The sequence below is a fragment of the Mus caroli genome, chromosome 5, assembly GCF_900094665.2.
Source record: "Mus caroli chromosome 5, CAROLI_EIJ_v1.1, whole genome shotgun sequence".
In the NCBI taxonomy this organism is placed as follows: domain Eukaryota; kingdom Metazoa; phylum Chordata; class Mammalia; order Rodentia; family Muridae; genus Mus; species Mus caroli.
The window spans coordinates 82965010-82987483 of NC_034574.1; the positions used below are offsets into that span (position 1 = coordinate 82965010).

A 22474-nucleotide genomic window follows, 5' to 3' on the forward strand; every position below is an offset into this window, starting at 1 on the left:
TCCTATATCCCCTAAAGAAATAGAAGCAGTCATTAATAGTCTCCCAACCAAAAAAAGCCCAGGACCAGATGGGTTTAGTGGAGAGTTCTATCAGACCTTCAAAGAAGACCTAATTCCAGTTCTTCACAAACTATTCCACAAAATAGAAACGGAAGGTACTCTACCCAACTCATTCTATGAAGCCACAACAGCAATCTACAGATTCAATGCAATCCCCATCAAAATGGTGGGAAGATTTAGGACATGAGTGAAAAAAGATTACATTCCCCATCAAAATTCCAACTCAATACTTTGTTTTCTTTCGTTTCATTTGTAAAGTTCTCCTGAATTTGTTTCATGGCCCATCAATGACCAAATTCAGCATTAGTCTCTTGAACAACAAAACCAGAGAGAATTCTGGGTCAGTAAATGTTAGAACAAGGAGAGAGGGTAGAAGAAAGAGGGATGGAGGGAGGAAAGAGTTAGAAAAGAGAAAAGAGGAAAATAGCAAACATTCTCCTACCCAAGGTGAGAAGCAGTCAGGCCCAGGAATGAAGAAGGACCTAAAAGCGGGCCTTGGATTGTGAGCTATGGTACATCAAGGTCACACAGCAAGTGTATGTGTGGGGTGGGAGAAGTGGGGTTCAGAGACCTGGAGGAAGCTTTCTTTGTTACTCACTCCTGATAAGTAAGGAGGCCTCTGAAACTCTAGATCAGTGATAGTCAATACACTTTAATACAGTTCCTCATATTGTGGTGACCCCACTTATCGTATTATTGTCGTTGCTACTTCGTATCTTTTTGCTACTGTTAGGAATCATAATGTAAATACCCTATATGTATGATATCTGATACATGACCCCTGTGAAAGGCTCATTTGAGCTCCAAAGGAATTGGGACCTGCTGGTTGAGAAGCACTGCTCTAGGTGAAAATCAGGATTATTTGGGGTATGGATGTGGTGACACAGGTTTGTAATCCCACCACTTATAAGGGGAAAGCAGGAAGATTGAGAATTCAAGGAACGCCTACACTACATAGCAAGTATGAGTCTAGTCTCAGCTACAAAGAATATTGTCTCAAAAATAAAAATAAAATCAGGATCCCTGAAAGGCTAACAACTTCTCTGTAATGAAAAAACAAAACAAAACAAAACAAAACAAACAAACAACCCTGTTCCTTAACATAGGTATTAAAAATAGGAGTTTTTTTCTTTGCCAAATACTTAAAAGGCATTTACTAGCTGTGGTAGTGCCTGCCAGTGAATCTGAAAGATCAAAGGTACAAGGTCCTCCTTACTACATAGGGAGGCTGAGGGCAGCCTGGGTCCCATGGGATCCCATCTCTAAAAGAAAATAAAAATCCACAGACTGAACTTATTCACCTGTATAGTGGCTTCATACACAAAGGAGAAGTGGCCTTGGGTTCTTGAAGTTATTGGCTGAGGACAAATGAACACAAGCTACTATTCATGGACTCCTAGAGCCTAGCCCCTGGTCCTCTGTACTGCCAGGCTGGGATTTCCTCCATCACCAGAGATGAGAAACTTCAGCTGAATCTCCAGGCTTATACAGCCCATGCTCCATTTCATACCACACTGACAGGTAGTAGCAGCATCTTTACCTCTATCTCTCCATGGTAACAGGTGACCCATGTAGGCACCCTCATGTGTCTACGGTATTTTCTCCAAGTAGGGACTTATCTAACGCTTCTCTAGCCTACCATAAACTGCTTCTTACATATAAAAACATACATCCTTAATCCAAAGTAGAGGGGGCTCCGCTGTGTCATGCAACATTATTTTGGTCTGAAAGTTCACCGTTCTGTGGTATGTTGATAGTCTTCCTGTCTACCTGTCCCTAAGTCCACTTCTGTGGCGAAGTTTGGAGAAAGAGGTTGCAAGTACAATACTTATTTTCTCCTAGTTTAATTCTAACTGGGGAAACAACAAGAAAAGACCCAGCAATGACAGAGGGATCCAATTCTTTCCTTGGGCTTCTCTCCTAAGACCACCATACTTCTTTGTTTAATTCTGTCTGCCTGTTTCAAAGACAACCAAAGACAGCTAACTTTTAGTTCTTATAACCAGGTTTTAATAACCTTTTATTTCTAATAAAAGAAATTTACACTCCATACCTGTAAATTATGTGTAAAATACACTTCTGTCATTTATATATTTTCCAGTAAAATATTAGTTGCTGTTTTCCCCCCTTTTCCCCTTTGTAAACTTGTTTGTAAGCTACACCTGAAACCTGCTATAACCTTTCCAAACTCTAGCCCCAAATCAAAACACACAAGAACCTGGTCTAAAATGCCCACTACTATCTCAGACTAATATGTTTTTAATGGCTTCTGAATAAATGTGACATGTGAACACTTGTGTAGATTTTGACAATCATACAATAAAAAGTAAACCAGTGTTCTGTCAGGCAGGTGTGGTAGTGCACATCTGTAAGACGGGAGGCACTCAGGAAGCAGAGAAAATGAAAGACAGTTCAAGGCCTGTGTCAGCTGCAGCTGGAGAACCTGTTTGAGGATAATAACTAACAATAACTTAATAAACAAACTTTCCCTTACTATCCCATCTCCCAGTCACTATACCAGCCCCAAAGTCAGCTGTCATTTGTCCTCTCAGTATTAGTTTTGTCACTATATAAATCTTGTTGCTCTCCTACATAAAATCTAGATTTATAGGTAAAATCATATAACATTGTATATAGACAATATCTAAATAAAGTCCAACCACAGGGAATGGAAATGCATGGGAGATGTCACAGTGTAATAATAACCCAATGCAGACTATTTTCTTTGCTATGTAACCCCTGACAGATTGCTGAGACACTAGTTCCGAGGGCAGAGGAAAGTATTCATAACCTAGACAAGATTATCAGCACAGAATTAAGTTTTTCAGACTTTCTTCTTTATGAAAGAACCAAATTTGAAAATACACCATAGTCATGCAGAAGACAGCAGAAAATGAAACATAAATGCTCTAACAAGGCTGTCTAGGGGTGTATGTATGAGCTCACCCCAACCCCTTCCCTTCCCCTGGGCTGATTTTCCCACAGGAAGGAAGAGATTAAAGGATGGATTACTTCACACACTATAAAGGTCTCTAGGCTGACCCCACTCTTAGAGGGGACTCTTTCAGAGGAATAATGCCATAAAGAACAGTGAAAACCCACAAGCCACCCCTTCAGAGGGCCCTCATTCACAGCCCCCATTGACTGCCATGGCCCCTCTTAGGGAATTCAAAATAATTCACTGCCCACCAGAATACGGAGTTCACAGAGAGGAAGAAAGTGGCAGAGCTGCTTTGCATCTATTTGATTTTTTTTTTTTAAAGGAACGTGAAGGGGGTTAATCTTCTACAAGTCCAGTCATGTGCTTTCACAAAGAACCAAGAAGGAGTCGCAAAGCCTCCCCCGACTCCACAGGAAGCTCTTTCTTTGTGCTCTCTTTTCTACACACATCTGACAAAGACACTAAGTGTCTCCTGCCTGGGTTCTGAGGTGAGAGAAGCCACGATGATGTCATCGCTGCTGAAGCGTGCTGTGAGCTGAGATAATGAAGACCTCTGCGCCCAAGGCATTGCCCTTGCCTCAGTGCAGACTTCCAAACTTCCAAATACCTCAGGCCCCTAGTCATTGGAAGGGGCAGTGTGTTTCTCTTTATCTTCTGATCTATTAGGAAGAAATCCTCACAGAACACGTTTCCCTGTCAGTACACATAGCCTTGAGTTTGGTGAATTGGGAACTCTGTGCCAGAATCGACCTGTTTATTCATAAAGGGGGACAAAAGATCATGCTTTTTATGAGAACAGGTATACTATTAAATTAGCATCCTTGCTATTTAAATTCCCAGAACTTGGTAGGAAATATGTTATTACATAAACTGCAGCAACTCCCTATCCTATTAACTCTGAATATATCTATAAACATGGCTTTTAGGAGCAAATTAAAGTGTTCAAGAACATTGAGGGCAGTTAGTCACTAACAGTTTTTATACCATAGACTATTCTGAAAATATTTGAGAAACTATGGAAACTTTCTGAGAGAGAAGTCTTGATGGACTCAATTATCTACATACTTAGAAAACTACATACATATGATAGAGGCCTCCTGACAGTAGGAAAGCCTGATTCACAGGCCACAACTGCAGCTTTGTCTAAGACCTGTTGGAAAGAGTTTAGGTAGAGCAATGATTTTCCTTAAGAGATTTGACTTTCTCAAAAGACACTAATTTCTTCTATAATCTGATTCATAGTATATTATTCTTCTTCGATTATATATAATGCTGCACATGGAAAAATAGCCTCCCTTCATTTATTCTACATAAGCAACTTGAGGGATTTTTTTCCCCAAAGACTATTATACAGTTCGTCAAAATAAAAGGTGAGGGCCTGGAGAAATAGTTCAGCAGTTATGGGCACATGTTGTTCTTGTAGAGGACACAGGTTCAGTTCCCAGCACACACAGTTCAGTTATAAGGCATCTATAACTCTAGTTTCAAATTTCTGATGCTTTCTTCTGGCTTCTTCGGGCACTGCACAAACATACTACCAGACATATATACAGGCAAAAATACCTATACACATAAAGGAAAACTAAGTGACTCTTACAGGAAAGGGTGATCACAAATTACAATAGAAAAGCCATGTGCACTGGGGACTTTGGTATACTATCTCAGTCCTCGGCTGTGAGACACTGCCTTCCTCCTTCAGATCCTACAGAATCTAAGGCAGATAGGGAACTTACTGCTCACGGAGCTTCTACTGTTTTCCAAGGGATGTAAGATGCAAGGATACATTCTATTGTTCTGTTCTGAAAGGAACAGAGAGGCAGTCTAGTGAATACAATTACAAAACATAAGTCTGGGTTAAAAAAAAATGCTTAGGAGACACTCTAGTATACCCCAAATAAACACTATCTAGGAGGAAGTGAGAGTCACTAAAGAAGACTAAGGGCAAAAATGGTGGGAAGATTCAGGACATGAGTGAAAAAAAGATTACATTTTATCCAACAGGCAATTTTAAGCTAGATGATGACATACAATATTGTAATTCATAATGATCACCACACCTATAATAAGTCTCCAGAGAAGTCTCAAAAGCAGACTACTTATTATATAAGCATACATAATGATACTCACCACAACACAGAGAAATGACATGATTTTATATACTTCCCTTTATTGTGTTCTTTGTAATTCTTACATCTGGATATGTTCTATAATATGTAATGTTCATGTTCTACAATATAGCAATGATAGCAATTTATTGGTATGTGTTCATATATGTGTGGAATGTACAAAGCATGATATATAACTTCCCACCTCTAACATGGCCAAGACAAACAGGTTCAGAAATAGAATAGCTAGGGGCCTGTGGGACAAGTGGACCATGCCACCAGACAGAACTAGTAAGGATGAAGAAGGTTCAAGATCCCAGGGAACCAGCTCCCTGCCAAGTTCTACCTATCCTGGAACACATAACTATAACATCCCATAGAGAGGACCATGACAACAGGTCACATAGCATAAAAACCTGGAGTTCTCCAAGCTAATGAAGTATCCAGATAAGCCTCAAGTGTTTAGTCGATGAGCTTCTCTTCCTAGGCATTCCTCCCTGCAAAAGGTATTTAATCCCTGGTTCACCTTGAGTATGATGTATGCATTCACACCTGCCATCAAATGAAGCAGTTTGCAGGGACCATCTCCATCATCGAGGATCACCACAGGAGGCAGGCCTTTGTCATAAAGAGCCACTGCCTAAATCACCTGGGGAAGACCTTCTCTTTTTCAGCCCTCTTACTCAGAGCCAATCCGGAATCTGCCTCATCCTGAGCTCAGCTGTGAACAACCATTCTCAATTCCTCTCCCCCCACATACACCCCCATTCTGGGTGCACAAGAGGTTGAGAACCACAGCATCCATTCTGGACCCCACTGTCTCTCACCCAGAAGAACATAGGCTAGGACCCCTATCACAGACAGTGGTCTGTCTCCCCTGAGTGGCTTGCCAGAAGTGCTCTGGAATCCCACAGCAAGGCAGATGCTCAGCTCTACAGGGCCCATTACAGTACAAGGAATATGAAGTGAAATATACCACAGGTTTGTGTATTTGAACACTTGGTCTCAAGCAAGCTAGCAGCCCTTTTTCAGGTTGTGGAATCTTTGGGAGATATCTCTTAGCTGGAGAAGGTGGATGTTTGTGGATTGTCTTTGAGATCTATATAGACCAATCCCTTTTCTTATCTTGTCTCTGTTTCCTGATCTATTGTGCTAAGAGAAAGCAATTGCCACACCATGCTTCTGCCACAGTCTCCTGCACCATGGTTTCAGTTACTTGCCATGATAGACATTGTCCTCTGAACTCTAAGTGGCTTCTTGTTGAGCATTTGGTCATACAAATGATAAAAGGGACTAATACAGATGCTTGACAATTCTTTACAAGAGTACTGGACAACCATAAGGGAAAGATATATTAAAACTAATAAGATTAACTTATAGTTGAGCACATAGTAAGTATAAGGAAATGAAATGAGATTCTTTATTTCGGTGTTTTTTAAAAGTCTTTGAAATATGCAGTATTGTTTTCCCACTTTAAAATGAGTAAATTGAGACTTTGGTAAGTTAAGTAACATTATCAAGGTCATAAAGCTATTTGGTACATGTCCTTAGGAAAAAATATACTGCATACAAAACATATTTATCCATCATTCACAGCTTAGACATATCTATAAAGTAGAATTGAGTTATGAGTGTCTTTAGGTACTTTTTAACTTTTGGTTAAAAATAGTTAAGAGCTATACTTTTAAAACTATATCATCACCATAGCTGCCCACACTTTAGTCTTCTATCCTCAGAAATAGGATCTTTTCTTATCTATCCAACATTGTATTTTACTCCAAATTCAGGCATCCTTCAACATTCATGTCTAGTTGCTCAAACAGTGTAGCTTGCACTAGTACTTGAAAGTGGTACAAAATTAATTTGAAGATGTCTCACTGAAGTCTTCACTGAACAATAGCTTAGTTTCAATCAGTTATGTTTTAACCAGTTTTTTTTTAACTACAGTATAATGTTAGATGATAGATCACATGGCTAGGTATACAATGAACAAATAATTATCTTGCATCACAATATCCTAGAAGTTTGTTTAATTTTCTTCGGCATTATATCTTCATGTACTTTGAAAGCATTCCATCTTAAAAATTGACAGGAATTAGCTAATGCAACCTCTTTTACTTTTTCTGTGAGGTAGAAAATAATAAAATTCATAAAAGGGATACATGCTAGACAGTCCAATATCAAACAAAAGTCCCATCAATTGCTGTATTTACTTATTACCAGTTCTGAGACTAGTTGATTAAAATCCAAATTTAAAATTAACTCAAGAGATAAGATTCAAATGACTGAGCCTATTTTGGCAAAATATCCCCAGATAACTATATTCTAAGACATTTAACACGAATGAAGTGACTCTATGAAACAACCTTCATAAAAATATCTAGAAATGTCCAGAGGGTAGTATGAAAGGGGATTGATCAGAAAATGTGTGTCATCCTGTATTCATGGAACATGGTCTTATATTAAGCAACTCTATATCTATGTCATGTTAGAGACTTGTGAGTAGAAATATGGGGGAGGTTCCAAGGGACTAAACACTGAGCACAGTGGCATCCAGTCCCCCATTAGCATATTAATTTTTTGGTTGTACCTCAAATTGCAAATGGGCTTTAGTCACTAGATCTGGGTACCTATGGAACAGAACTGCCATCAAGTGTGATCTTATTTCTCCTCTGTTTTTGCAAACAATCCATAAACATTAAAATAGATGTGCTAAAGGAAATCTGGAGATGGTATTTCTATCACTTTTAACACTTGTTATTCTATCATTGGACAAAAAGAGAAAAATCTTCAGAAGTATATGATCTCATAATGACAATGTGACACTCTATGATTTCCATAAAAAAATTACTGAGTCATTTCTCTATCACTGATAAATGCATCATGCTCCTGTCATCCCTAGAGAAATAAATTCAATAACTCTTACTAACATGTAGAATTCTGTAGCTCTGACTGTTATTATTTGGCTAAATAGACCAAGTATCTAACAGCCTTCTTAAGTTGTATCTCTTTACTAATCCACTAATAGATTAGTAAAGTCCTCACACCTTGTCAGAGAACATTCTTTGTGCAGTGAATGGTTTGAATATGCTTGCCGCATGGGAAGTGGCACTATTAGGAGGTGTGGCCTTATTGGAGGAGTTGTAGCCTTATTAAAAGAAGTATGTCACTGTGGAGGTGGGGTTTTGAGATCTCATATATATGTTCAGGTTTGGACCATGTGATTGACACAATCTCTTCTTGGCTGCCTTCAGATTAAGATGTAGAACTCTTGCTTCCTCCAGCACCAAGTTTGCCTTCATGATGCCATGCTTCCCACCATGATGATAATGGACTGAACCGCTGAAACTCTAAGCCAGCCCCAATGAAATATTTGCCATTATTAGAGTTTCCTTCTCCATGGTGTCTCTTCACAACAATGGAAACCCTAACTAAGATAAAATTTGGTACCATGAGTGGGGTGTTTAACCACAAATGAGTCCCAGTGGATCTTGAAAAACTTGGGACAGGGTAAATAGGATCAAATCACATTACATGTAACTCTCAAATAATAAAATTCTGTGTAAATTGGAATAAGACTGTTTTTTATATGTTAGTTAGACCAGAAAATAATGTTTATGCAGGATTAAATTATGACTATACCAATCTAGACATTGAACAACTGAAAATGCTAAAGTCTTCTCAATGACTGAGGACATCAAATATAATCTATGATCCTTTAAGCAACAAACTATAAATTAAAAGGTGCTTAAGCTTTGGATGAGAAAACTTACTTTAAGCCAGCCAGTCCTCTTTCCAAAGTGTCCTCACAATGACCCTTTGAAGTACATACATATCTTGTATGTCTCTGCAAACATGAAGCTACTGTGCTGAATGACTTCTGTACTGGACAGAGAAGTGTACTGCGTGTGCAATGAGACTAGCTTGGAAAATAGAATGTCAGTCCTCCCTGTCTTTGTACAAAGGTCACCTGCTTACTGGTCATTCCACAGTCCTATCTGAGAAGTCTTGAGTGAAAACGGAAAAGGGGAAGAGGAAGGAAAACATTCCATAAAAAAGTGTTGCATCAAAGAGAAAAGAAACAAACGGAATGCCACCTGTGTTCACTCAGAAAGTAAATACTGTGAGGATATCCACACTCAGAAAACCATCTACAGGTTCCATTAATCCCTATCAATGTCTAAATGGTAATTATTGTAGAAATAAAAAAAGCAATCCTAAAACAAACACTTTCTAGGAACCACAGAGGTCCTAAATCGCTGACAAGAAGTACCAAAGAAAGTACGGAACTGTAAACTGATAGAAGGAAGTACAGTGGAAAGGATTTACCGTCTTGTAATGATTTCTTCTAAAGGGTCCCAAGGAAGATAGACAACAAGACCAAATATACAGTCTTAGTTTCTTTTCCTGACATAGTGATAAAATTATTCAGACAGAAGCAACTGAGAGAGAAATGGTTTATTTCCACTCAGAGTTCAGATGCATTATGGCAGGGAAATCAAAGCTAGGACTCCGAGGCAACTGGGTATCCACTGTAATCACTTTGTAAACTAAAATGAGTGTCCATTTAAAAACTGCTGCTACTTAACCTCTTTGCTTCACACTTACCTAATTCCCAAGATGTAAAGCATGACATTAATTGTAGTTACCCAAACTGTTGTATCATAACTGGCATAAGATTGTAACACGAAGAAATGGAGTTGAGTGATACTCTAGAGCACGCTATAGTGAGCTGAACAATAACTAAGAAAGATCTTTAAAACTTATCAAAGAGCTGGGCATGGTGGCGCACACCTTTAGTCCCAGCACTTGGGAGGCAGAAGCAGGTGGATCTCTGAGTTCAAGGCCAGCCTGGTCTACAGAGTGAGTTCCAGGACAGTCAGGGCTATACAGAGAAACCCTGTCTCATAAAAACAAAAAACAAAAACAAAAACAACAACAACAACAACAACAACAACAACAAAACCCAAAAACCTCATCAAAGATAGGTGGTTTATCAGGGACCCTGCATAGGACTGACCTAGGACCTCTACATATGTTACAGTTGTGTAGCTTGGTCTTCTAGTGGGACTCCTGACAGTGGGAACAGGGGTTGTTTCTGACTCTTTTTGATGGCATTTGGAACCCTTTTCTTCATACTGGGTTGCCTCATATCCAGCCTTAAAATGAGGAGAGGTGTCTATCATACTGAAATTTGATATCCCATGTTTGGTTGATAACCATGGGAGAAGCTTGCCCTTTTCAGAAGAAAAAAGAGTAGAGGGAGAGAGAGAAGGTTGGGGATAGGGGCTGGGAGATGAGGATGGAGGGACAACTGTGGTCAGGATGTAAAATATAAAATTATTATTATTATTATTATTATTATTATTATTATTATTATTATTAAAATATGGGAGTTGTAATAAAAGTAATCAAAATGGTTACTATTATAATTATTTTGTACAATATCCATCACTCACATTGCAAATATATAAAAATTATCCTCATATCTGCCAGATATGCCCATTGGTCTAAGTCTGAACTGACAGCCTTTTAGAATATTTCTTCTTGAATTTAAGGAGAGATGCGAGCAAGGAATGCAAAGTACTCTATGGATCTTAGATCATGGCAATCCTACCTGAACCACACTCATGTTTTTTAAATGTTGCATAGTTATAAAAGAGAATGGGATATTAACAAAAGTTTATAGTAGTATAGTTTTTCCAGACTGCTTAACTGAATTCTTCTTCTTAGACAATAATAGAGAAGCCAGTCTTTAGTACTGACAATGGCTGTCAAGATACTAGATGAAAAGCTGCAGCCAAGTTCATGTAGTGAGGAAAGACAGTGAATACCAACATCAAAATCCCTTGCTTGCTCTGTTGACATGTCATTTAAAATTATAAATGAAGAGCTTAAGTACTTAAGAGATTAATGTTAGGTCTAATATTCCAATTTCTTATTACTTACACTTCTGTTTGATGGCATCTTATCAATACAGATATCAAACTATACAAGACACTAATAAAGCCATACTTTTCAAAAATAAGTAAATAAATAAACAAATAAATAGATCAATAAATTTTTAGCAGTCTCTATCTTGTAAGGAAATTAGACAGCACAAATACATAAAATTAGGTAGCGTATAACATATGGTGAAAAATTCATGGGGGTTCTGAAACTGAGGACCAAACTTGGAAAACATTTCAAGGACTACATAGGTTTACTTTTGAACAGCAACATTACAGTAAGTTCCTGTGCAAGTTCATCGATGCTTTATATTGTTAGTATTCATAGCTGAGAAGTTACACATTCTAACTCAAGAAAACAACTTACTATCATTTGTGTTTGCCATGTGAAAATTCCTTAAATATCATTGGCTCTGCTTTCTGGTCACTTTATGGAACAAGACAGTCTTCATATTAAATTAATTTTTGTATAATTATTATAAACACACAGACTGAAATATACTAAAAGATCCTTCATATATGATTAGTATTTCCATATTCACACATGAGTTCAATAGAAGTAGCTCCACAGATGATCCTCAGATGAGATTATAAAGAGTGGTTGAGAAAATTTATAATCTAACACTTCTTAAAAGAATGTTCGCTCAGTGGCATAGCTTTGTATTATAGTAATATCATTTATGAATCATTTACTAATAAAATGTATACTAAAAATAATTTATGTCATCCATAATTTCCTTTTACAAAGTTCATCAAGAATTCTCTTTGATCCACTCACAGGTCATGAGAATCTCCCAGAGCAAACGACTGGGGCTCCTATTCACACGTCTAAAGCCAAAGACGACTCTGCATCTACCCAGGCCCGAGCCTCTCCAAGACCAGTCTTCCCACAACTCCCGCTTGCTCTGTAGTTTCACTTCCCAGTAACCAGGAGCAACTCCTACATCATTTCTGACTACTCCATGTTTCCCACCTGCGACAAAAACACTCCTTCAGGGCACCATGACAACCACACCAGCAACACAAACACTTGGGTTCCTGTAGGAAAATGAAAAACTCTGAAAGAGAGCCAGGAGATAAAGGCTTGTTTCCCACTGGTAGGAAGTAATTACAAAAATTACTTTAACACAGAGCTACTGGAGAATGAATAGCTTGTAATGTGAGGAGAAAAGCTTAAGGCCTAGAGACCAACACAAAATATGGAAAGCTTAGGGATGCCATGTAAACACCCCCTTACCCCTGGACTGTGTGGAACAAACCGCTTAGCATGGCAGTGTGAGCAGTCTTAAGGGCTGGGCAGGGTGTTTGTTTGTCTGTCTGTTTAATCTTAGTTTGGACAAATGATTGAATAGTGGAGGTTGATTTTGACTTCATGTAATTATTAATTACAATATCATAGAGTCACACAGAAAATTGGTTTGTACAGACTACAGATGTCAAAAAGTGAATAATTCCACAATCACAGAGACGTGAATCAAACTCTCCCACCGATGTAGAGACTGGGATGATATAAAGATCATGACGATGTAAAGCTTCTCTATCATAAGCGTGCCAAGCTTCTGTTTGTCACTAGCTAGAAGGATAGCACTGAATCCTAACAGGTACAGGAAGAGCTATAGTTTACCCAAACTGCCAACTCTGCACTGACCATAACTCACAGTGACAACATTAATGGAAGTCTCAATGTACAGCAGGTGGTACTTGCCTATGCTTGTAGGGCCAGAGATTATTAGCTTTGGGTATCTTCTGCTATTTCTCTCCATCTCAATTTTTGACATGGGGTTTCTCATTGAATCTGGAGCTGGCCATTTTGGCTGGGCAGCCTGGCCAGTTGAGTTCCCAAGATCCACCTCTCTCCATTTCACCAGAGTAGGTGAAATACCCCATTAAGTAATGAGAATATATATTGCACATTTGGAGCAACGCTGAAGTTTAAGACAAGCTGTTTTAATACAGGTTTAAACATAGGCAATAAGGCAGTGAGAGTGGGTGCTTAGCAAAGAGCAGTGCCATGAAGACACTGCTGCTGGCTTCTCCAGTGACTGTCACCCACACAGGCAATTATAAAATGTCCTCACTGTTTCCAATGGATCTTCAAATATCCATCCATTATCCCATGTCATCGTCACCAAGGCTTATTCTACTCATGTTCATATGCCCTAATTCAGGGATATCTCAGGTCTCAAATTAGAATTTTGAGATATGTCAGATCCTTGCCTCTCTTCCCTCTCCCAACCCATAAGATCCACTCTATCACAAAACCTTATCATTTTCACTCCAATTTCCACTCGCATCTGGCACTGTTGCTGTATCTCATACTTGTTCTCTTGATACTCAACACTATTGTCTAGGCCATAATCTTTTTTTTTTTTAATTTAGAACAATTACAAAAAAACTCCAACTCAGAAATTTGGCACATCTGAGTAGGTGAACTACAAAAGGCTTCAAAACGTAACCAAGGAATTATTGGGATAAATAGAAAATAGGATAAAATGTTTCTACAGACTCTACTGATAAGCTTTGCAGGGGTACAGGTAATCACTTGTGAACCAATATTTCCCCTGATAACTTGGAAAATGACAAAGACATGCTCCATATATCTGTTTCTCCCTTTTTATACCTTAGCTTTTCTATTGTATTTCTCTTATTGCAACTCGTTGACACATCTCAGATGGACTCTTGACTGGATCCAAAATTTATACTTGGACTATATGTCATCAAAAAAAAATACTCAGGCCCCCATCCTTTGACTAGAAGAGAATTAGGAGGCTATAGTTTGGTGTTTAAACTTATGAATCTGAACTCTCCTTGTGCTAGGGAAAAAAGTTAAACTTTTGATACAAATAGCTAAGTATTCTTTAAAACAAGTGTTCCATGTCCGAGCTACATCCCTACCTTACTTCCATTCCTCTAAACTGTGTGGGATTGGTTCTAATGCTTTGGCTTATTTTTGGCTTCCAAAAATCCATGCTTCCAGACCTCAGTGTCCCTGCCCCCAGCTGGCTTAGATTGATAATAAAAAATTACCATAGAGCCATTGGCTGGGCAAGGCTATGGGGACTTTTAGACTGCACAGCTGAGGGGTCAGGAGAGAGACAGGAAAGACAGAGAATTGTCATCCAGGGAAGGAGAAAGATGAAACTTAAAGGCCTGCTGGCATGTAAGAATCTAGGAAAGTGGCCCTACAGGCCACTTCCCTGATTGGGTCTGGGGTAGCAGAGATGAAATATAGATTTTAAAAGATGTTAACACAGGAATACAAGAGGGGAGTGTTTGGTAGCCTTGGGGAAGATTAGAAATGCCCAACCATTGAGCTAGTCAAGGCATATCAAAATTAGCTGGTGTGTGTGTGTGTGTCTTTAATTAGCAAATAGAGAGGTGCTCTTGGGAGGGTACGTGTGTGTAACCCACCGGGAACCAAAGTAGTTTAATGAATTCACTACTCTTACAGATGGTGTGCAATGTGACAGGAAAGAACTCACTATTAAAAATTATTTAGAGATTCTTGGATGGAATACACACATGACATGATATTATATTGGGAGGAGTGGAGAATTGGATTCTTAATAGGTTACACATTTTTTCTAATCCACATGGAAATTTCTTAAAGAGTTTGGGCTCAGAGATGCTGGGAGCGCCTACTGTGCAAAGAGATGGCTGGCTGCACAAAAGAAGGCAGAGAGAGTCAAAGAAGCTGCCTAACACCCACAACCAGATAAATAAAGGATAGAGATATACAAAATTTGATATAATTGTTTTTAAGAATTGAAGGGAATATAATGATGATTGTTTAGATGTCCTTAAGAATACATAAATGAATAAATATTTTGAGGCTTTTAATCATAAATTATAGGTCAAAGAGCAGGGAATAAGTAGAAAAAACTTTCCTCAGACAGATAATAGAAGCTTATGTTAATTCAAGTTATCTAAAGGGGCATATGTACCCATAGATAGACTAATCTCCATAAAAGGGAGGATATAAGTATATATAGATGAATAAATAATTGAAGCTTTTGATCTTAAATTATAGGTCGAAAAGGAGGGGCTAGGCAGCTTAGCCTATATTAGACAGGAGAAACTTAGGCCTTGATCTCACTATTAGAATTTAATCTTAGAAGAACAAGACAGGAGATTATGGAGGAGCACTAGCTCATCAATAATGTTTGTCTGTATTGCTACCATTGCTTTAAGTTGTTTTAATTAGCAAAATAAAGATGATTGTATGTTTGGCGATATGATTTTAAAATTCCTCTGAGACAGAGATCAAGCTATACCTTTAATGATTTCCAATTACTGGACCAGGAACTATTTTGGGAGACAGGCTCTATATTTGTGGTGACAAGGAAAGGGAGAAAGGACTATGGACCCCTTCCAGAGTGATATGGATCAGATATAAGAGGGAAAGACACCCTGAAAGTCTTGGCCAAAGAAAAGAAAGATTCAAAGAAAATCAAACAGGACAGGCAACTTGATTTGCTGATTCCTCAACATGGAAGAGCCCAATGACTAGATTAGACATAAAAATGTCTCTAGTCAAAACTTCAGCTAAGATTAGATAATAAATCTTGTTGGTTGTGGAATCTATATGATTCCTTGGCCCATCCTTCACATGGCATGAATGAAGATTTATTACAATTGGTTTTTGATAAAATTAACTCATAAAAAGGACAGTTGTCTTTCACCTGTTCAAACAAGTAGCAAAATTTCATCCTTAACTGATCTGTGCATCTTGCAAAATCCATACAATTATTTTTATAGTACTAAAATTTTGGTTATGAGATTCATATATTATAGAATGTAAATATTACAGCAATGGAATGAATGGGCACTAACATTTATAGCAATTGATACTGTAGGGAAATGAATGGAGTGATCAGGTATAGCTTATAGGATCTTTTCTTGTTTGGAAGAGATATAAGTTAAATTCTTCTGTTGATATCAACTTGTGCCCAGGCTTCACTACACCAAACAAAATGAGAAAAACTTCAGATGTCATAACATTTACATTTCCAATCCATTTAAAATAAAATCCTACAGAATTTAACTTATATCTCCCTTAAACAAAAATGATTATCTCTCTGTTTGTCTATCTATCCTGTGCTTACTAGACTTTAAACAAGGCTTAACGATTATAGATTTAAGGGATGATGACAACAACCTATACATCAATCAAAAGAACCTCACTGGCATGTGCTCTTATGAAATATGGAAGCTAAATGGATGTTTAATCAAGGTTTTCTTTCTTTTTGCATGTTGGAGGTATTTTATACCAGGGATTATATCAGTACACTTCATGATTTACTTTACAAACTCTCCTGTAAAACTCTGGTTACTTAAGCTGCCTACCCCTGTGGTAGATGTCTTCAGATACATCTCTGGGAGGCCTGTCCACTGCTGATCTCTTGTAGACAACGTGAATCCTTCCATTTTCTTCATCCATCTGCTTCCCTCTCTCCAAGGGTTCAATGAAATACTCTTCATCATCGCTCTTTATCATCCCAGCCTAAAGAAAGCATAAAATGTGTTCATTTTAAAATTAAATATCATTTTCAGTTCACAAGTACATCCTTTTAAATGGCAAGAGCATAAGTCATGAGAATGGTTTTTCTGTCTGATTATAAATTAAAGGCACTTAAATTATACTAGGCATTCTTATATATTAGGAATCCATAGATATATAGATATATATCACATACAACAAAGAAAATTCATATTGAGGCTAGTGAGATGACTCAGCAGTTAATGTCATTATTGATCTTCTGCAGAGTGCCCAGGTTTGGTTTCAGTCCCCACATCGTGGTTGGCGACCCCTTGTAACTTCAGTTCCACACAGCTAAATGCCATCTTCTGGTGTTCAGGCGCATGTGCGCACATAGATGGTACAAATATATACACCCAGGCACACTCAGTCACACACACAACTTTAAAAAAAATATTCCAGGAATAAAAAATCGATAAGAGGTAAAAAAAAAAACAAAACAAAACAAGTTTAAGCAGCGTAAAAATAAAATCACATGATACAACCATTTCACCAGAGTACCAAAAAAGGTATATCCTATTTGGTATTTCTCACCAAAGAGAATCTTCTACTACACAGGAACTCAGAAAATTCCCTGATTTTCCCTGATGACATGTGGATCCTTTATGACGCCTGCTATATCAATTCTGCAACTCATTTTCATCTACTACATGGGCATTACTGTGTGAGAGATGTGAGTTGTGGACCACACCCCATCTCTATCATTAACTGGCTTTGGAGGAAATCCCCTACTTCCAATATTTGTTAGCCTGGAGAACTCACACATATTCATTGTTAAATGTTCAGTTGTCATTAACAGCAGAAAGTATTGTTAACTAGCTAATCTTACATAACATTAATCTATTGTACTCTGTGTGTGTGTGTATATATATATATCATATATATGTATATACATATGTATATATGCACATATATACATGTATATACATATGTACAACACATACATTTATAAATACACATACACACACAACATTTATGAGTTGAAATTTCATTGTTTGCCTTTTTTAGTCTTTGATTTTCTTCTAAGCCATTAAATCACCAAATCTTGTGGTTTATTTTTTACTTACTTTTTAAAAAAATAATTCCAGACATGTACAGAGGGCATGCTGATTACAAAACTCCTTACCTAGCTGCACATGGTAGTTGTAGATGGCTTTAGTTCCAGCACTGAGGCAAAGGCTGACAGATTTTTGCCAAGTTTGCCATTCTGGTCTACATAGTGAGTTCAAGGACAGCCAGGGCTATACAGAGAGATCCAGTCTCAAAACAACAGCAATTAAAATCTTACCTTCTCTAGTCTCCCTCTTACCTAATTTGCCTGCCCCCTCTTTATAAATCCTACATTCTTGTATCTCTTTTTCTTTTTCTTTTTCTTTTCTTTCTTTTGAGGCCCACAGAGTTTAACCAGCATCATTTGTGTATCCTTTGAAGACTGGTGGCCTACTCACTAGGTGCACAACTGAAAAGACATGGCTGTGCTTCTGCCAGACCCCACTAGTAACTGATAGTTCAGAAGGGAGGAGTAGGGATGAGGGAGCCCCTCTCAGTTGATGATTTAAGGTCAGTAGGCTCAGTGTTACACAGAGCTACTGCAAGTTGCCATAGCTGCTAAGAGACCAAGATAGCATTGACTGTAAATGCCTTGGAGACAGCATGTTACACTGCTTCTCCATGTTGTCTGGACTTTATACTCCTTCTGACCCTCTCTTCTGGGATGTTTCCTGAGCCTGACAGGGGGGGCTTGTGCAAGTGTCCTATGGAGCACTGCACACTTATTTATTCTCAGTACCATCAACAACCAAGTATCTTCATGTTCACTGCAGTTCATTGGTAGAGAGGAAGAGTCTACCTTCACTATCACTTCTGTAGTTAGTTCATTTACATTACAGAAATTACCCCCCTTGAGATTGTTCAAAGATCCCAATGATTCACAAAGGTAAGTCTGTGATTGAAGAAAGCAGGTAAGGACTGTGAGCACTGGGCAGTGTCTACTAAGCCACTTGAAAGTAAGAAGGAAGACAACGACAAGAATTATCCCATTTGCTTCTTTAAGACATTTCTCTATATATTATAGGTGAACATTTAAATACCAGGCACCACGATACTACTTTTCCCCAGTAAAGTGCAGGTAAAACTCAAACTTCAAACTGAACATCTCCCTTAGGAAACAAGGTACATTTAAGCAAGCTTGGGATAGTATCAGTGGCAAGGCAAGAGGCGGGATCTGAGGCTTAGCTTTGATCTGATTGTAGACCTTTGATTTGATTTTACATAGACCTTTGAGCCAGAAGTTTCATGACATATAATATTGGCAGGTGATTGGATTTAAGAGGTAAAGCCTAGCAGAAGCCAGCTGTGTTGACCACAGCACCTTCAGAAGTGACTCCCGCAGAGATCAACGTAGTCCTCGTGGAAGAAGCAAGTTGGTTCTGGAGAGAGTGGTGTGTTTCCAAGTGAGGCACCATGTGCTTGATGCCTTCTGCATTCAGCTGTTTTCCCTTCTGCTTTCCCACAATGTGGTGAAACGTGGGGGACCTTGCCAAGCACGAAGATCCTGTTCTTTGGATTAGATTCTCGCCACCAGCATCATGAACTAAATAAATGCTGTTCCTTTATAAAGACTGAGGCTCAGAGATTTGCTATAGCAGCGCAATAGAGGGGAAATGCTCGCACACATGATCTCTAATGTGGACGTGCAGGAAATGTGAGTCTGAACTTCCATTAATTTAAAGGAAACATTATCCTAAAGTACTGTTTTAAAAAAAAACACAGAAAATAAATTGCCAAAGACATGCCTCATCTACCCTCTAGATTCAATCTAGCAAAGCAAAGCATACACGCCTAAAGAGATTCAAGAAGCTGGTTACCAAAAGTCCAGCAGCATGGTTGATGAGCGTGAAATCACATTGGGACACTGCCCCTTTCATGACCTCACTGAACACAACAAAATAAAGTCAAGGGCTATTCTTTAGTTTCCTTTATTTTTGAGATCATAATATAATTCCAGCATTCCCCCTTCCCTTTCCTCCCTACAAATCCACTCATACTCTTTTTCAAGTGAACGGTCTTCACTTTTCTTGTTGTTACATACATACATATATATATAGTCCTCATCCCTCATCAAGAAGACTTGTCTTTGCAACAGACTAAAACAATTATAGAAAGCCACACCAAACAAAATGCAGCTCTGGGGAGCTCAATTCCAATGGACACACCTACAAAACACACCTACATCAAGGTTTCCATGGAAGAGGAGGCAGAAAGTTTCAACAAGCCAGAAGATCATGCAGTTTCCTGGAAGATTGCTTCTCCAGATAATATCACAGACTGATGACTTTTAAATCTAAATTATCTAATACGTACTTCTGTAGACTCACCTTAGCATATTACCATGGTACATTATTCACAGCATCTCAATTTCAAGTAGCACAGAGGGCAAAGGTGCTCTCTCTAAAATAATCACATTCTTTTGGACAAATGACGATAGACTACAAATGGCCTGACCATGAAAGGGCTCAAAATACCAGGTGTTTCCTTATGGCAGTTCCTGCCTTTCGGAAGGGGTATGTGTCACAGAAAGTCATGCTAGGGTCTAGATTGACACTGACTCTGACACTCTGTTAGTCTGCCCAATGAGCAGTGGAAAACCTTGCCAGGAGCTTGCCTGAGTCCCACTGTTCATCGGTGCAGCACTACTACACAGGATAGAGTTACACGGATCTCAGCCAACGGCAAAAATGAGCCAGAAAATGTCACCTGGCTCTGTGCCCAGGGAGCATAGACAGAGCTTGATGAGCAGACAAAGGTGGCAACCTCAAATGAACTACTGTCACTTCTTTGCCTACTTTTCCATTGCTTCCTCTTGCACTTGACACTCACTTCCACAGTCCTGAAGTCTTGCTCTGTCTACGACTCTCAAGGAACCGTCTTACTGTGGTCAAAGGGGAAAGGCTGCTACTCTTCAAAAGCCGTTGCCTTTGAATAGTCTTTGTTTCATCAAAAAAAAAAAAAGTGTTAGCTCTTTAAAAGTGATTTTCGTATACCTTCACTCCACAGAAACTTGGCGCTCCACCTTCTGACTCATGGCAATATGTTACCTCTGCTGTTTTTCTCTCTTATGGCTCTTATTACAAGCCATCACGGATGTGCTTATAGGCTTGTGACTATTTATTATCCTTTCTCCTCTGCAAGTTTGTCCGATCCCAAGGCAGCCGTGTCTATCTTAATTAGACTTTTAATCCTTAAGCACTGGCACAACATCTGGCACACATTTTGCATTCAGTTTTTATAATGAACAACTATATAAATAAACTCTAGAGATAAAGGCATAAATCATAGTTACAGCTGTGTGCTGGAGGCCAAATGCACACAAGAATAACTTCACTTCACAGGGGAGATATTTGGAGGTTTCAGTCCATAATCGTTATCCCTGCATGCTTAGGTGGGTAATCGTGGTGGTGGGAGTATGTGGTGAAGAAGAACAAGGGCAGAGCAACCGCAAGTGGATAGAGTATGGCATAGCCTCCAGGGACAATCCCTGCTACCTTCTTCCACCCAGGAGACACTACCTGCCATAGTTCTGCCATCTGCCAGTGATCTATCCAGACTTTAAAATCACCCATGGATTAAGGAATTCACTTAGCTAAAGCCCTCATAATCCAACTGCCTTAGAAAATGCCATCAGACACCCAGAGGTGCTCTTCCCCAATTTCCTGTCATGTTGGAAAGCAGGATTAATCAATACAGGGGATATAGAATTTTTATAAGTTTATGGTAATTTTCAAAAGATGGGAGAATGCTGGAGGCATTGGTATGCTGGAGGCACAGGAAAATGTATCAGAGCTGATGCATCTCTTCTTCTCACTCAGACTGATAGCCACAGCTCCTTCAACTTCCTTCTTTGATCTTGTCCCTTGAATGTTTATGACTCTGTCTTGTCACAGGCTCTATCTTCTTACTCTGTCCTAGGGGTTCCACTCTGACCTCAAAGGCTCCCTGCCAATCCCCAAACACCACAGGTGGGCACAATCTCTCTTTAACGCCCTGGTACTAGCTCTGTCCTTTGAATCATCCCCCTCTAGAATTCCATCCCTTTTAAGTTCTGGAGTATGTCCTCTCAGGTCAGCATGTTCTAGCTTCCCATCTGCTCTTCACACAGCAGCCAGCATCTCTTTCCTGCTCCACTGTATAGTCTGGACATTCGACATAATCAAGCACTCATTATATTTGCTGTCTGTTGAGAGTCTTGGTCCTACATTTTGCTACTCTCCTTTACATTGCTTGCTAGCCCAGAGTTCCTTTAGTTCCTTTCGGTCTGCTTTGTTCACTCTGTGTCCCACATGCCCCCACAGGGTGCTTAGCTCAAACTATCTCATCCATTAGTATCTTTATAACGAAAAAAAAAATGACAAGAAACAAAAAGAAGAATAAGGTATGATGTTAGATTAATCCTAAATCTTGAAGTTGCATGACTAAGAAATTCATTTATTGACAGAAGCAGAAAAGCGAGCTGGGGACAGGAATACCTACCTACCTGAAATCTCAACACATGAACAGTGGAGGCAAAAGGATTTGAAAAGGCTAAAGGTAGGGAAAGTTGTTTTATCTGTGTTCTCCTTAAGTACTAAGTGTAATTGCTAACATTTAATGGAGGAATTTGTGAGTGATTTTCAGAAATATAAGCATATCCACACTGGATTTCAGATATATCTTGCCACGTACAGTAAATAAATATGTTGAAAAACTGAACGAGGAAAGTCTGCAAATACATTTAAGGTCAATAGAAAAAAAAAAAAACCACTTACAAAATTCTCAAAGGACCTTAAATTGGCATGAAGAAAAATCCCTGACGCCCAGGTGGCTCGCCACTCCTTTTCCCCAC

At 38.8% G+C, this 22474-nt stretch overlaps 1 protein-coding gene across 5 annotated transcripts in view; it reads right to left on the reverse strand.

Annotated features, from left to right (window-relative positions):
• Adamts3 (ADAM metallopeptidase with thrombospondin type 1 motif 3) overlaps positions 1-22474 on the reverse strand; it is a 210718-nt gene that overhangs the window by 85630 nt on the left and 102614 nt on the right. For all 5 annotated transcript variants that reach the window (XM_021162812.1, XM_021162810.1, XM_029478041.1 and 2 more), the window contains one exon: positions 16401-16557. In XM_021162812.1, the coding sequence (XP_021018471.1) occupies positions 16401-16557 (157 nt within the window). The remainder of the gene's footprint in view (positions 1-16400; positions 16558-22474) is intronic.